The sequence below is a fragment of the Pempheris klunzingeri genome, chromosome 11 (assembly GCF_042242105.1).
Source record: "Pempheris klunzingeri isolate RE-2024b chromosome 11, fPemKlu1.hap1, whole genome shotgun sequence".
Classification (NCBI taxonomy): domain Eukaryota; kingdom Metazoa; phylum Chordata; class Actinopteri; order Acropomatiformes; family Pempheridae; genus Pempheris; species Pempheris klunzingeri.
In genome coordinates this window covers 3,557,394-3,574,887 of record NC_092022.1, presented here as the reverse complement: position 1 = coordinate 3,574,887, position 17,494 = coordinate 3,557,394, and the positions used below count along the sequence as shown (strand labels likewise).

At 41.8% G+C, this 17,494-nt stretch overlaps 1 protein-coding gene across 1 annotated transcript in view; it reads left to right on the top strand.

Moving 5' to 3' along the window:
* The window catches only part of LOC139209690 (plexin-A1-like), a 225,830-nt gene that overhangs the window by 176,332 nt on the left and 32,004 nt on the right, over window positions 1–17,494 (top strand). The window contains exons 16-19 of the mRNA XM_070839495.1: window positions 814–981; window positions 8,610–8,703; window positions 10,456–10,692; window positions 14,255–14,398. Coding sequence (XP_070695596.1) covers window positions 814–981; window positions 8,610–8,703; window positions 10,456–10,692; window positions 14,255–14,398 — 643 coding nt within the window. The remainder of the gene's footprint in view (window positions 1–813; window positions 982–8,609; window positions 8,704–10,455; window positions 10,693–14,254; window positions 14,399–17,494) is intronic.

Genomic DNA, 17,494 nt, shown 5'->3' with positions numbered 1-17,494 from the left:
CAGACTTCATTTCTTCCTGCTAGCTGTCAAAACATTCATGTAGTAGCCCAGCTAGCAAGTCTACAGTCGTAAATTAAAAAAAAACATCCATGAAATTGTTTCACTTCACCGGGGACAGTGCGAAGTCAGGGAGAAATGACATAATAGGGAACACTTATTAACACCTGCCCTTGGATTGGATGTCATTATCCAATGTATCCAAATACAGATTATGTGTTAATACTTGCTGTGACTGTGGCCACAGACAGTGGTCACCTTCCCGGACATGACTGGCTCGCTGGGCATGCATTGCCCACAAGTGGAATTATCTAATCAAATTAGCGGGTTTTAATGTTATATTAAGAGAATGAGACTAATTGGCTTCCCCGGCTGGGCACTGATAATTATAAGCACAATGAGCTACTCATTAAATATGTCAATGCATCGGCTTGGACCTCAGTATTTAGGGGGATGCCCTGACACAAGAAAGTAATCATTGCCTCTTTATTATTATAATTCTGTTTTTAGAGTGATCTGACTCTAACAGCTTCTTTGTGGGAAATTGTTGAGTGTCTCCCTCTGTTGTTTTCTCTCTCTGTTGAAGTGTGAATTGCATCTATCTCTAAAATAATTTCACTTCACTTTTATTCCCTCTACAATCTTGCTTTTGTATCATTGATCTCTCTATTTATTAAGAACCTCAATACCTCTCACATTTCATTCCACAGTTTCTTATGATACTCTCATTTGCATTTCGGCTCTCCGGGGGTGCCAATGGGCATGTTTGGGTGTGAAATCACCCTCCTCCAACTTTTCTTTTGTCTGTCCATCCAGGAGGAATGCCCGTGAGATCGTGTGCGTTACACCAGCGGGATTAGCACCGGGCAGTGCATCAGTCTTGGTGGACATCGACGATGCTGAGCTCAGAAACCCAGAGGTCAAGTTTAACTACACTGAAGACCCCACTGTCCTGAGGATTGAACCTGACTGGAGCATTGCCAGGTAAGCTATTGTACTGCATTATCCACTTAGCTGAATTACTGAAGTGTTGTTCATTTCTTATATTTCCTCCCTTTGTTTTCCCGTTTGTTGCCAAACCAAATCTTTTAGACAAACTGGCATGACAAATACCTTGTGATTGGCAACTTACCATCTCACCTAATAACAGATTGGTCTAAGTGGCCTCCATCTTTGAGTTTGAAGCAGGTTATCCAGCAAGCTAAAAAAAAAAAAAATCAAATATGCCCAGAAAATGTAGATGTTGACTGTGAATCTGAAACACAAATCAGTACAAAAATATCCATGAATAAAGGCCCAGAGGCCATGACAGAATCCAAGCAGCACCGGAGAGTTCCTGCAGGGCACTCAATAAATGCACCACACCAAAAATGTTATTTCCTACTGAAATGTGTGGGGTGGATATTCTAAAAGGCTAGTGGCTGGGCGAGCAGCAGTGACTTTTACACTACTGCTTGTGATGCAGCAGAATCAGCAGGGCAAATCTGAGGAAGTGTTATTGAAGCAGCCTGAGCAGACTTAAATGCTAGCTGAGAGCTCTGACAGCGAGCTTGGATGGAGGTAAATTGATGGTGCCTCCGGAGATTTTTCATCCGGCCCAAGCAAGACATTTTTAGTGGAGAAAATCATCGGCAGCAGCAGTAGCTCGTGTGATCTGAAAATGGGGAGCGCGAGCTTGTCAGTTAATACAGGCCGTTGATTGTTGTTTGACTGTGATTGGTGATTAAAGAAGAAGCTAATACTGATCAGCTAAGGAAACCAAAGTTCTCTGTCTGAACTAATGCAGTACTCCGCTTTCCACAACCTGTCATGCAGTGCTGTATATCCCCAACTAAATAAATAAAGACCCTGCACTGCTCAGCACTGAACATGACAGGCACTGGGGAGGGCACACACAAGCAAAGACTTTGACATTAAAGTGAATTTACTGGCAGGGAGGGCAGTCACATGCACAGATTGGTCTTTATGATGGAGACTTGAGTTAGTAGGAAAGAACATAGCCCTTCCCTCGGTGGTTTTTCTGAAGCCCCATCCAGCCTGGGTTCTATTTCATGTTGGGAAGTTGGATTGATTTTATCATTGCCTGGCTTAATCAGTGCTGTTAATCGTCCCAAATATTTCAAAAACCAAAATCCCAAATATCAATTGACACATGTTGGTCTTCCTTGACGTGTATCTCTTAAGAGCTTGATGGTGGCAGGTGATGAAATCACAACTTTCTGTAAAATATTTTTCTTCCTGTGATTCATCAGTAACTAAGATTCTGTCCAGATTAATGATTACGCAGTTTTTTGGTACACACCTGTCTAAATAGGCCTATCTGATTTAACATACTTTTCCCGTCAATATTCTCTATGTTATTCTGAATTTTGAATTCCGATTATTCTTCAGTTATCTCAAGATATTGAAACATAATAAGCTTCCTTCACTCCTGATCCTCTCTTTCCATCTCTGTGTTGCTTTTGTCCCTGTGGTGACTCATCAGTAGATGGCATCAGGTAGATGCCGAGCTTGTTAGAAAAGGGTGTTGATGAATCCTGGCCTGTTCCTTTCGCCCAGTAGGACTGGCCCGAGAAGCAGCTGAGGCCCAATCACTGCCCCGCACACCCACTGTGAGGGTGTTTTTCGGAGTGTTTGTGGAGCTCAAAACTGGGGTTTCTACTTCAGGGGTGATGATCCCACATAAAAAAGACACATGCATGCACACACACACACACACATACACCCCACTGATTCCCAGAGTCCCTGATGTTTGGCCCCAGATCCCTCCTCCATCTGGCAGAGAAAACTAGAAAACAACACACCTCACAAATAGCGACAAAACCGTGATGGACAAAGTGTGTGTGTTGCTTCCAGCTAGTGATGCTAGCTGACGCAATTCAGCCCGTGCCCTCTCTCACAGCTTCACATGTTGGCTCAGATAGAGAGTACAACGTAGCAGTGAGATGTAATATCATATTGGTTCATATCTGCCTCATTGTCTACCTTTGTGCGAATACATGCACGTCTGCAGAGCATTACCATTGTGCTTGGGTGATGATAGCAAGAGTGGGTGAAAGACAGTGAGAATAGAAAGGAGCAGGGAAGGGGGACAGAGAGTGCATTATCATTGTGCCTGGCTGATGATATTCCATTTAGGAAGACAGAGCACTTCAAAAATAAATCAATGAGGAGTGCTCATCTGGGATACTGTGGAAAGAAATTACAGGCAGACCGGTGACTAGCAGCAGAGGTTAGAGAAGCAATTTTGGACCTAAATATTCAAATCTTCACCCAAACTGCCTGGGTAAATAGAGCAGATGGGTGTGCGGCTCTCACTCAATCATCAAGCACTGGCAAGGTGCCCTTGAGCAAGGCAAAGACCACCCCCGCTACCACGTAGTAGCTGCTTGATGGTAACCGTTATGAAATTGGTTGTATCAGGAGTGGTAAGGGTGTAAATGTACGTGTTCAGGCAACGAGCAGGCAGCTCCCACGTGACTCTGAAAGTGTTAATTTACTTAACTGAAGTATTTAATTCTAAGCATAAAGGAAGCTCACCCACACTTTGTCACAAACTGGGTAGACTTGGTGGTGTAGGGACTGCTGGCAGGTATAGCTGATGGATTATTGCATTGCAGAGCAGGCAGCTGACATGTCTTACTGCTTACATAACTGTTTACAAACCTATACCTCTTTTGTGGAACGTTTTATACCCCAGCAGGGTATAATTAATCATTATGGCGCAACACAACTTCAGTACAGCTTGCAATTTGTACAAATATGTGTCAAAGTTCACAAAAAAATTAACATGAAGCAAAAGATTCATGCAAATTACTTCTCCCTCATGGGTGAATCTATTGATTACCACGACTCGACTGGTTTTCCCACATAACTTTGCAGTTTCTATGTGTGTGTGTGGGACCAATCCTTGAAGTCCGAATGAGCAGGATCTTTCTAAAAGATAATGTAGAGAGCAATGTTTCTGGATGTCAACATTTAGTATGTAGATCCCAACTGAAATGTGCGAGGGCGGACCCAGATCGCACACGCGTAGCCAAGACAAAGTTACGAAAATGGCAGATACATTACTGAGCTGGCCGCGATCAATAAATCCTACTCATTTTGCCCTTTAAGTGTTTCATTTATGTTCGCAATTATTTGTTATTTATATTTGGATTTGGCAATGTCTAGCTAATCTCCCCCCCCCTTTGATATAATAAAAAACTGGTGTTTTCACTTGAGGCAGCATTATGGTTCTTACAGGGAAGCTTTCAAGCATCCCCTATTGTAGCAAAAATATATCAAAATATTTGACAGTCAGTGAAAGGAGGATTAGACTGAAGAAAAGATGAGAAAAAGGAAAACAGAGAGAGCAGTAAACCAGACAGAGAGTAACACTAACAACAGTGTTTGGATTTCCCCTGCTATTCCTGAGAGTTTATCCTGATTGTCTTGTTGTCTGTTCCCTGAAGCATGTACCTGAGCTAAAGAGACTCACTTAGACAAAGAGAGGAGCAACAGGGACAGAGGGACTCAGCACAAATATACATCAAGCTGAGGAGGAGAGGAGGGGAGGGGGAGAAAGGAGGCAAGCATTGTTAGCCTATAAGAAGTGCACTCTGTTTAGTCCCACAATGCATTTGTGGAAAACGGCATTAAAACATCTTATTAAAATCAGTGCATTTGAATGTGGCCTCAGTTCTGTTGCTCCTCTGTTAATCAGCTGCCTGCATTTCTCTTATAAGGAGCACAGTAATGTGAGGCAAGGTCACTTTTTCCTTTTGTTAGCATCTCATGATGCATTTGAAACACAGTTTATAATAGATTACATGCAGATATTGGAATTTACAGGGCCAGATTCTGCATTATGTCTTACAATTATGGGAAGCTTAGTTAGATATTAAAAAATATCTATTATTAATGTGTCTAATTGTGCAAAAAATGATGGCAACAGTCCAGACTAATGTAGAATTCAGGAGTAATTCCCTTGCTGTGAATGTTAATTTGCATTCAAAATGGGATGTGGCCTTTTTGTTTTGTTTTTTTTTTAAAGGGAAAGAAAAATAGTTTAGATGGAAGTTTCACCATATTACAACTTTTACATCTTAACATTAGTTAGACTCTGCTCAGCAGAACAGACTAGATTTGTACAAAATTAATTTTACTACCTCATGGCAAAGTGTGATGGCACTCAGCCATAGTGAGCTGAAGTGTCTGATTTTCTGAATTTGGCTCTCGAAGATTACAGCACTGTAGTAGAAATGATGAGAGTATCTCAACTGGTGAATGCAAATATTATGTAAAAAGTAAAATACTGCTCCATCTGTGTCAGCTGTCAAAATACCAGAGACTTAACGCAGCCAATAACATTTATAATCACATCTTACACATATCATCCAAAGAAGCCTAGAGAGAATGGGACCCATTCTCCTTCACCAGTAATGGGCAACCTGCCAAACAGAAAAAAAAAAACTCTAGCTGAGAAGAATAGTCAGACTTGAAACCCTTTTTTCTACGAACAATGCCAGAGATGCTACATCTACTTTCATTCACTCCCTCTCCTTGCCTATCATCCTGGATTAGAGTTTTTAGACGAATGCCTAGCATCAGCCGGCCGGACTCTCTAATCAATATATTAAATGGCTCAGTCTCTGCTTTATATCACCACAACACTGCAGTTGGTGCTTGTACACTAAGTCGTTGTGAACGAGTGTCACATTAATGTCCACAATGAAAAGACATCAATGCACAATACATGGTAACCCACCAGAAGGAATGTGACTTATTATCTGTTTGCGGTGGAAGGTTGGAGAGGATATTCTCTCAACTGCACACTAAGCCAGGGATGAAGGATTTCCCAGTGCCTCAGTGAGTGGTGTGCCGTTATAACATAACTCTAGTCACTGTATGTGTCTGCCTGTATGACTTTTTAATGGCCTGCAGACTTGTTGCCTGGATCAGGTATCTGATCTTGCGTGGAGCGCCAGAACTTCCCTTGATTTAGCAACAGCTTGGACTACCGCTGCCTTCCTCGTCAGGGAATAGGACTTGGCATAGGTTGTCGTACCTCAAGCTTGACTTGTGTAGAGACAGAATCGTAATCCCTTCAGTGTAGAAGCAGTGGAGTTACCACTCATCCACTGGCAGCTACAACAGGTAAAAGTGGTGAAAATACTCCTAATGTTAGTGCCAAATAGCAGAAAGTCTACAGACATAACATTTATTATCAATCCTGAAAGAATGGTAGATATAGGAATTGGGATAAGGCATATAGAACTGGGAGAGCATTAATATATTATAGGGCAGGCTCACATTGGTATTTTGAGTACTGCACAGTGTACAGGTCTGCAAAAATCAGAGGTCAAGATGTCTGTTATACAAATGTTTGATAATGAAGGCATAGTTAAATAGTCATTGCAGTGCCAATCGACCATTCCCTACCTCATGCTGAAGTTACCCAAGCAACAGAGAGAGTACATAAATAAAAGAAATGCTGGTCTAAGGTATAAATAGTGGAATCAGTAGTCGGGTGCAAGCACTTCTGAGTGGAGACTAACATGCATTACACTCCATTCAGCCCGCAAGACGTCCACAGAGAAATGAGATGCCTTTTTTAGTAAGATATCATATCTGTGGGTTTTTGATCTACAAACTTATCCAAGGGCCAAAATACCCATTGAATGCCCTCTGCATGTGTCCAATGTGTAGTTAGAGAGCTGTGCATTGTTTATGAGTTTTTCATGACACAAGGTTTTATCTGAGGCTTTTATTTCACACAGCAGTCTGTGAGAGACTACAGTACATCTCTCTCCAGGCAGTGAGAAACCTGCAGAAAGATACATGATAGGGAATTTTAGAAACTATATTTCTCAGAGGCACAGATAGCCAAGGCAGCTGTGAAAGGCAGCAATCCCCCTACAGAAAGCAGAGTAGAGTACTCAGAGTTTGGAGCTGCCACTGTAAAACAAGTGAAGGTAAGACGTCTTTCATGAGAACCTCATAAATCCAATTTAAGTGTAGCAGTGAAAAGGACGGACTGACTCCATTGTCTTTACAAGTGGCAAGAGTCCTATCTAAAAAGATTTTAGCTTTGGGATCCGTTTTCCCAACACTAGAAATCTTTCATTGTGGGGAGATCATCGAGACAAACAAGTCCACCAACAATTGTGGAAATGGAATTTGCAAACCATACAGGTCCTCAAAAAACAGGTCCTGTTCCAAATCTACAAGCATTTGCAGTCAAATTAAATCTTTTAAGAAACGAGTCAACCAAATCAAAATTTTTACACGAAGAGGGAGCGAGTCTGACTTCTCACACGACCCAACAACAAAATGAAGCTTGGGGCTCCAGCCAAGATCTGGCATCGTTATTTACTGGATTCAGTCCAGTGACCTTCACCGACTCAAGGCAAACACATATTTACTCTGGATAGACTTGTGATTAAAGTATGTAGAGTATCCCTGTGGATCTTTCCCTTTCACTCAATTTCTCTCTCTGCCTCTTACTCTCTCTTTCACATTTTTCTCTTCCACTTTCACTCAAGAATATGCTCCCTCGTCTTCTCATTTCACCGTCATAAAAGGTTCACCTCTGAGCCCTACCTGAAGCCTAGTGAAGCCTCCACTACACACTAGAAATCAAACTTTCTTTTCATTCTTTCCTGCAAAGTGGTCAAGATACTCATGTCTGAACTGTTTAGTACTAGCTGCACACATTGAGTGATGAACCACTGTTTTATACATGCTGTTGTATTTTTTGCGACTGCAAATGGCTGTTTTAACTCCATTCTATATTTTTCATGTTCACCAATCCAGCCGCCATGAAATTATGTTCATATGTTGTCGTTAATTAATGTACCTGATACAAAAGACTGTATTGATACAGGACAAGTCAATTATTCACTGTCACTATTCCCTATTATATCAGTCGCTGTCATGGTTATATAGATTTGATATTCACTGCATTTGTTTCGGTTATCCGACTGTCAAGATCAAGTGACTTGAATCGTGATATTCTAAGTGTTAGTTAATTTAACCGAAACCCCAATCTTTCCCTAATATCCCTAAAAACCACATGCGGCACTCAGAATATTCACGTCAGGGTGTGACTCCAGTCTCTGGTGTGGGCTTTGGACGCCCAGTACGACTCCTTTGCATCCTATAAATGAGCTCGTCAATCACTCCAATCCACCAATCAAGGCACCAATTACATTTGACCCCACAAAGTAAATGGGATAACAAATCGGTATTGGAGAAATGGAACTTCCATAAGACAGTTTAGCAAATGTTATGCTGGCGGCAAGTTGGGACTTATTATCAGCATATATAGCATGCATGTTTCTTCTGTATTGCAAACTCACGGTCCCTAATTTTTCTATATCTTTTATTATAATGTTCAGATGCTGCTTTCTGCCACAACGCTGCTTTGGCAAATCAGAAAAAGAACATATTTACATGAAGCAATTCTTTGAGAACATTTGTCACACCACTTCCTGCAGATGTGTGCTGCAGTAATATCTATTTTGCACGTACCAGTCAGAAGTTGAATCATGCAGAGATTTGTTTGCCAAGGAGAACATCTCATTTCTCATTCTCTTCTTCTTCTTCTTCTTCTTCCTGTGCCCTTCTAGTGGTGGAACTCTGCTGACAGTGAGTGGGACCAACCTCGCAACCATCCGAGAACCAAAGATCAGGGCCAAGTATGGGCAGGCAGAATCCTTTCATGTGAGTATTGATGTGAATGACTCACACACCACATAAACACAGACAAACACACATAAACACACACCGTCCAAACACACAGAACGAGAAACATGTTCACAGGCAACCAGTGCAAAGACACACACCAGCATACAAAAAGCTCATATTCACAAATGCAACACGCTGGCATACAATAAATCCAGTATATACAATCAGTACATACATTAACTGACAAGTATATTCGGACATGCGCGCACACACACACACACACATCGGCAGACAGCTACCTCTATAGTGCCGCAGAAGGTGGCAGACAGTCTGTCTCTGTGTGTTGCTCACGTCTCCTCTCTCTACAGCTACAGCTTCAGACATCTGACGCTACCTCAGGCCACATAGCTTTTCAAATGTCACTGCACCACACGAGTGTTGGTGTCACATAAAGAGAGCGACAACATGAGAGAGCGTTGTGTCTATGTGTGTGTGTGTGTGTGTGTGTGTGTGTGTGCGCGTGCGTTTATGTGTGTGACGGCGAAAGGATTGAGAGAGACGGACGATGTTTTTGAGAATGCAGAAAAAATTGCATGCAAAATCTGAAATCCCATTTGAAGAGTTGAAGTGTTTCATCAATACTATAGATCACGTTCACAAAGCACTTTGGTGACTGTCACTGTGAGCTGCAGCTCTTCAGTTGCCAGGGTTGAGAACTGAACTTCAAACAATACTAAGGCACTTCAACCTGCAGATAAAGCTGTTGTTTATTGAGGCAAACAGACGACACGATGCATCCCACACGGCCCTTTAGCAAAAGCGCACTTAAAGGACCGTGCTGATGTTTTTTAATGCTGTTGCCCATTTACTACAAATCATGAATACTTAACTGGCTGCCATTTTCTAAAGCACACTGAAGTGTTTTACCTAGCCTTTGTCATTAATTTCATTACTGCATGACAGCCAACTGGCAGACACTTGCTTGAGATAGGTAATCCATCACAGTGAACATCAAGTCTGCTTTTGTCTTTTATCAAAGTGACATTAAGTTTGTACTGCAATGTAATTGAATGTGCAGATTGATTTGAAATCGCTGTGTGTTCTTAGCCCAGACAGAACAGCACCACATTCACAAGTTATATTGCCAGAAAATAAAACATGTTGCCTTTATTTGATTAATTTTATATGCGAACCTAGTTGCACTTAAAATCAGTAAAGCAAAATAAGAGTATTTTCTGTATGCAGACATTTACGGCAGCAATTGAAGATGCATGTTGTAAACGGTGCAACATGCAAAAACAAAAAAAAAACCCAAAACACTTCATGGTCCTCCAAGCGGTGTTACAAAATGAAGCAAATATGGCCGCATATTCATCATCATGTATTCATGTATTCTCCAAAGCAATGATGTAAAATATTCTTAGGTACAAGCAAAGGCCCACAGCACATTGCCCATTATTAACAGTTGATCATAAATTTGCAACCAATTTACATTTCCAATAGGTTTAACGGCATTGCGGTTTCACAAAACATTGACTTACAAAAAGGATGGGTTATTATACCCAACACCACTGTTTTAAAATGAAATTATAGCCTGAACATTATTCCTAGTATTTCAAAAGGAGGCCATGCTACCTGCTTTATACATGATATTCCTTTTTGAACAGGAATAGATTATACTGAAAAATATTTAGATTTATGTCCATGTCCAATTTATATATGATGTCATACTAAGAAGACTTCTCCCGTCGACTATAAACTCTGGCTTGTCTCCTCTCTCGTTTTCAGAACTGTACGGTGTATAACAACTCGGTCATGGTGTGCCTGGCTCCATCGGTGGCCGATTCAGAGCTGGGTTTTTCCGAGACCGGCACCGGTCCAGATGAGATCGGGTTCTACATGGACAACGTGAACGCGCTGGTGGTGGTCAACGAGACATTCAGCTACTACCCTGATCCGGTGTTTGAACCGCTGAGCCCCTCTGGGATACTGGAGCTCAAACCCACGTCGCCACTCATTCTCAAGGTCAGAAAGGCAAAAGGGTTATTTTTGAGTTTTGAGTTGACTTTTCTCTCCCTGCCTGCATATTTTAGTTTATTTTAACACATCGTGACTCTCTGATCTGAGATTTTGTCATGCAGACATCATCAGTTAGTACCACTATTTATGTAGGAAGCTTTATACACACGTTTTAACTTGTCAGTTACTTGTTCTACTTGATTTAAGTGCACTGTCTTTATCCAGCTTGTGCCGTGGGAGATGAGGTTACTGACACCTACACAGAAAATTACATTTTCTCGGTTTTTAAAAAATAATCCGGCTTCAAGGTCTTTCAAACTTCTTTTTTTAATGTGCCGAGCGATAGATGAGCATTTCCTTGTGTTGCCTTTAACTCATCTTAAGATATTAAAGAAAAATAGAAAGGCTCTCCCTGTTGTTTTTAATATTTTGGAATCAGCAGTTTGCAGAGCAAAGTTATTAGTCAACCACTGTTTGGATGAGTTTGATGTGCAGATGACAAGATTGCTTTGCAGCACAAACTTCTAAGATGCTGTTCTTTCAGCGCAATCAGAGTTGAAGGTTGATTTAGTTACGATGACCTCTAATTGAATGTTGATGCTGAGTAGCCATACAAAACAGTGTGTTTAAATGCAGAACACACACACAACACATATGCTGAAGGTTTTATGTAGGAAGCTAGTTCTCAGGTTGTGTTAGATGGATGTTTTTGTCCCAAGGTTTTTCTACTTTCAGATAGTCTCCAAGAGTGTCAAACATATTGAACCTATCTTACATTAATAATAGCAAAGCCTACACACACCAACACACACCAGCACGCCTTCACTGACAGGAAAAAAAGCTTGCAAATGTGTTTACAAGGTCTCTGAGAGGTGAAAAAACTCACAAATTCATAATTGAAAGCTGAAAGCAAACGTCCACACCTTCCAAGGCCGATTTCTGTCCTTCAGTTACTAACAGCAACTTCTTTGACTGCCATCCTCCTCTGCAGCCTCGAGCCCTCTTAAATAACAGTCCTTTCAATTTGTGTAATTAATTTCTTGTGCTGGAAGGGCAGTGTTGAAGCACACAAGCCCACGGTCCAGGAGATTTGGATTATATTGGTTTTTATTTTCATTAACAGTGATTGGACATAAGTATATGAAATTAATTGGCAATTCCTGAGTCGTGTGTATGTGTTACGCTGTTATCTCATGGAGCTCACCTGAAATGTTTAGTCAAAGAGTGATTGGAGGGGAATTAGAGTGGCTGTTTCGGGGGGAATATACAGGTGCACTAATGCGAAAGTAACTGAAATAGCCAGCAGTTCAGTGTCTGGAAATAACTTGAAGAGGTAAAAAAAAAAAATACAGTTTCTTCACTGTTGGCACTATGTGAGCTATAAAATCTGTAGTGTAAAATGGTTAAACACATTTACTTCATCTTTTCTGAGAGCATACACTTTGCACATCAAAGGGACAATATATAGTGTAGTATTCATTCAGTATATAATATCCTTTTCTTTCAGATCAATGTCACATTGATTTATGTACATTTGCATTGAATCCAGTGTTCAGTGCTTTTATCTTTGGCCAGAATTTGCCATGACTGTCTCTTATGTTATCACAGAGAGTGTGTGACGCTGTTTATTTCCATGAAGAGATTGAAAGCAGCGTAACCGTCATAATTTATTTCTTAAATGATAATTTATTAGCAAAGAGCCTCTCGGTAATTGCTAAATCTCCTGCTTGGCTTGTTGTTGGAACTGCCTACCCATTGGAGGCACTGATAAGATGGACAAAAATGCAATTTGGCGGGGTGGGAAGTGGGGGTTGCATTTCTCAGAGATGCGTGCACTCTGCTCGCCACGCAATTAATTTCTCATCTGATGTGTCGGCTGTGTTTTTACTGAGGTGTGTTAGCAAGAGAATAAACATTTATCTGGTCTCGGTGTTTCCGTGAGTGCCTTCCTGTGTGTGTTTGTGCGTTTTCGAGAGCGTGTCCCCACATGATGCTTCTTGCCTGTAGTGTGTATGTGTGGCAACAACTCCATGTGTGGCTTCTACTTGAGTGCATGTGTGGCTTGAACTCTGTGTGTGTGTGTGTGGGTGTGTGTGGGTGTGTGTGTGGCTAGGAGGCTGTGTGTGTGAGATGGAATGGGATGCATGTTTACAGGGTTGCAGAGCAGGGCTGGGTGGCAGCCTGCAGAGACGATGGGATTGGAAAACGGAGACTGTCTCTGCGTCCCACTGCTAAGCCAGCAGGAGGCACGGCAGCTATCTCCTCTCTCTCCCCTTTCTCTGTCGATCTCGTTCGCTCGCTGGCTGTTTTCTGCTCATTCCCTTTTTCTTTCTCACTTTAGAGTATATCCCTTTTTATCTTTTTCTACCTCCCTCATAATCTTTTCCCTGCTCTTTCCACTCATCGCACCAGCTCTCCTGATGTTTTCCTGCCACGTTTCCTATCTGTCTTGTTTTCTTTGTATTCATCTTATCCCCCTGTTGCTTTTTGTTTTCTTGCTCATGTGCGGGTTCACTTTTTTGACACCGCTATCTTCCCCACTTCCATCGTAGACAAAGTGTGTGTCCAATTGGAAACAGTGGACTTGATATTGAAATGAAAAACTGGAACGGAAGCTGACAAATGTTAGAATTTACACACCTCAGCTACAGACTTTATGCGTGGAACTCATCTTAGCAGACAGAAGGAAAAACAAAATTGGTCTATGTGGATGAGAGGTTGTTGGTGGCTCTCAACTGCCTCTATTATATTATATACAGTATGTGTTTGTGTACTTGCTGTCTTATTTGTCTTTTACAGCTTTGGACTTGATTTATCAGAATTATTTCAAAACAGAGGACAAAATAGGGAATATTCAAAACAAAACAAAAAAAAAAACCACATTTAATACATTAAACCACAATCAGATGAACAAGAACAGTGAATCAGCAACTCTACAGTCGCAAGCAAAAAGGTTGATGCTTACAAAGCAAGCTGTTTTTGCTGAAAATGATCAATTTTGTGATTTATTTTCTCATTGTTAACAAAAATCCCATGAAAAGACTGAAACAAACAATGAATTGGTCTTATGAACAAGTACCGTCTGTGTGTCAAGAGCCTGATACATCTCCATCCTCTGTGCCATAGACTTCCATTGTTGTCCAAATACTATTAAAAGCCCATCAATGAGCCACAGTGTTGCACAGGGTGACATGGTCCTCTGTCACGATGAACCTGGGCACTGCAGTTTATTCTGACTCAATCCCACCGTCCTGCTGTCATAAATCCTCACAATAGTACCAACTGTGTGCTGAAAATAGCCCACAATAAAAACACTGTTTGCTTTTGTTCAAGTAAGGTTTGCAGTGCCCAGCTGGCTTAGGAAATGACTGGGCCTTAAACAATAATACTAATAATGAAATACTTGTGATCTGTGTTCAGTGGAATTTGTTAGCAATAAGAAAAATATTTTGCATTGCCACCCTTATCCTTTAAGAGGGTTTCTAAATGGCTAATTATATTGTTTCCGACTCATTTCTTTAAAAGTGTTTGAGCTGAATGCCTCTGCTCTCTCTGTGTCTGTGCTTAGGGTCGTAACCTGATCCCTGCGGCTCCGGGCAACAGTCGCCTCAACTACACGGTGCTGATTGGAGAAACTCCCTGTGTCCTCACCCTGTCTGAGAGCCAGCTGCTGTGTGAATGGCCCAACCTCACCGGACAACACAAAGTCACGGTCAGATCACGACTCCACGACCTGTGTCTTCCCATCAGTGACATTTTGATTTGACGTCACTTTCTAAAATGTTGCACTTTTCTTTTCCAGTGTGTATGGAATGGATTATCTGAGAGAGAACTCAATATTATGGGCTGAGACCTTCATGGTAGACTTCTCTCTTAATGTAATTTTTAATGTCTTATCTTTCTTATTCATTAAATAACTGGGTCAGTTTTCGGTTTGCAGGATTTATTCAAAAAGCAATTTATAAAAGAACAAAAAAACCACCTGTTCTTCTTGGTTATATCCGCACTGACCCAGTAATTAATTTTTATGAATATGAATGATATTAAACATTCAAACCTAACAGTCTCAGCCCATAATGTCACTCTAACCTTGTTGCTGAGTAATGAGAGTAACCCCTCGTGTCTTTTCTAAACAATTTCCTCTGACAGAGGAAGGATACGCTTCATTGAGCTCATACACCAAGGCTGCTGTTAAATATGTAACGCTTAATTAACATGTTGATCTTCACTGGCCTTCAGCTTGCCTGTTGAATAGAACTTTAAGTGTTGTCACAGGAACCAGACCCCTGATAAACATTTGACTGTACATTTGAAATACAAGGATCCGTGCCATTTGCATCCTCTAAGCGCTGTTAATGATAATAATGACTTTTTTTATGCCGCACTTTTGAAAAAGAAAAACAAGGCCCCCTCCTGGAACCAGACTTGGGAGGGAAAGGAATAACATGGAGCAGCCGCCCTGTGGGCTCACCACCCGCAGGGGCTGTTGCAGGGGTTGGGTGCATGGCAAGCTAGGAGACAGATGGGGGGGGGTTAAGTATCTCGGGGTCTTGTTCACCAGTGAGGGAAAAATGGAGCGCGAGATGGACAGACGGTTTAACAGTCGATCTACGTTCCAGTCCTCACCTATGGTCATGAGCTCTGGGTGATGACCGAAAGAACGAGATTGCGGATACAAGCGACTGAAATTAGTTAGAAATTAGGAGCTTGGACATCTGGGAGGGGCTCGGAGTAGAGATGCTGCTCCTTCACATCGAAAGGAGCCAGTTGAGGTGGTTCAGGGATCTGGTCAGGATGCCTCCTGGGCGCCTCCCTTTGGAGGTTTACTGGGCACGACCCGCCGGGAGGAGGCCCCGGGGCAGACCCAGAACTTGCTGGAGGGATTATATATCTCATCTGGCCTGGGAACGCCTCGGGATCCCCCAGGTGGAGCTGGAAAGTGTTGCTCAGGATTGACCTGTTGCCACTGCGACACGACCCCAGATAAGCGGAAGATAATGGATTGGAAGTAAAAAACGGACTAAAATCAGAAATAACACCATCAAAATTAGGAGCTTAAAGCAGCTTTATATAGGTGCGTTTTCAGGAGTGACTTAAAATGGGGCGTTCCAAAGTCTGGGGGCTCTAACTAACCAGTCAGGGCCTTAAAAGCCATTTAAGACAACTCTAAAAGATGCATGTAGCCAATGCAAAGAAGCTAATATAGGTGTAGCATGGTCACATGTTTTGGAACCAGCTGAGCTGCAGCATTTTCCTCTGAATTGGAGGCGATGGAGAGACAAGTACACAGGGAGCTGATGAGATAAACAGATGAACAACCTCGCCTTCATGTTAAATCCAGTAAGTGTTTGAAATGTCGCAACACAGGGAAATCATTCCCCCGTTCACATAATGCTCTCAACATGACCACAGAGAACAGTCCTTCAGACACGTCTGCAGACTGAAAGCCATCTTTCATTCTGTCCACTGAAACGTATCCACATCAGCAGCTGTGCAGGTGTCAGCAGTTCTTTGCTGCAGATGCTGCTGGTTTTGGATTTAAGAAGTTTAAGTTTAAGAACTCCCCTAGTGATGTATTTTTATTAGCTTCACTTTACTTTGAAGGTGTAGACGTTTAATAGTACACAAAATATAACGGACCTAACCCTGAGTAAATCCACAAGCAAATCCAGCTCCCACAGTCAACTCTGATCAAAGCTGCACTCATCACAGCCGCTCCGCACATCTCTCTCTCTCTACATCCACATGCAGCCCGGCTTTATACTCTTTATCGGCTTTAACTCGGTGACATCTAGTATGTTCTCAGACTGCTGTTGAGCACGCTGTGACAAACAAAGACCAGAATGCTCACTGCAACTTCAGGCGTGTTTGAGTAATGCTGTCACCATATCAGGCAGTAAGTAAGTAAGTTCCTTAAAACAAGGAAATAAACTGTGGGAAAAATTCCAGGGGAAGGAAAGTCAAGATAAACGGCCTGCATCACACGTCTTTGTTGACCCTGTCTTCACATGTCTGTAAACTAGTTACCATCTGGTTTTTAATGAAAACACGACACCAGTGAGATTCATTTATCCCATGTACTTAATGCAGACCCTGCTCGACCACATATTTGTGATACAGTCCGAGATAAGCCCCTCCTGGTTGCAGTCACCTGAAATGTTGTTGCCTAACTGAGCTACAGAGCCATTACCTTGTCCGAAGAGAGCTAACTTTAGCTTTTGTCAGGCTCAGCAACAGATGCATCCATGTGCCGTTACATCACCCAACACTACACAGTGGCGCCAGGACAGTGCAACTGCCAGCATCACTTGAGCCACTCTAGTGAAGGACAGAAGTGGGCGAGGAAGAAAGGGACACTTGGCTAAGCAGCAATGACAAGCGATTGAAAACTTTGAAAACAAATATAGTGCTGCCACTCTATCTGTAGCAACATGGCAAATTCATTTTTGTTGGAATTTACTATTAGCATAAAGTTATATAAACACCTACTTCTCAAAATGAATTAGCGGGCTAATAATAGGATACCTGATCCATTAAAAAAAAATGGATTCATAAGACTTCATAAGAATATAAACTAGAGCTGTATGTGGGCAAACAGAGAGCTAAATTATGTATGGCATGTGTACCAGGAGATAAGAAGAGCGTATGAGTATCCACATTTGCTACAGTTTATGTCCATGACAAGGAACTGTCTCTGTCCTAGAGTTACGCAGAAACATAAAAGGTGGTATTAAGAATAGAATTGTTTCTCCAGGACGCCACTGGTACGCAGACACTAAGCTCATCTCAGAGCTCTAATCCAGGAACC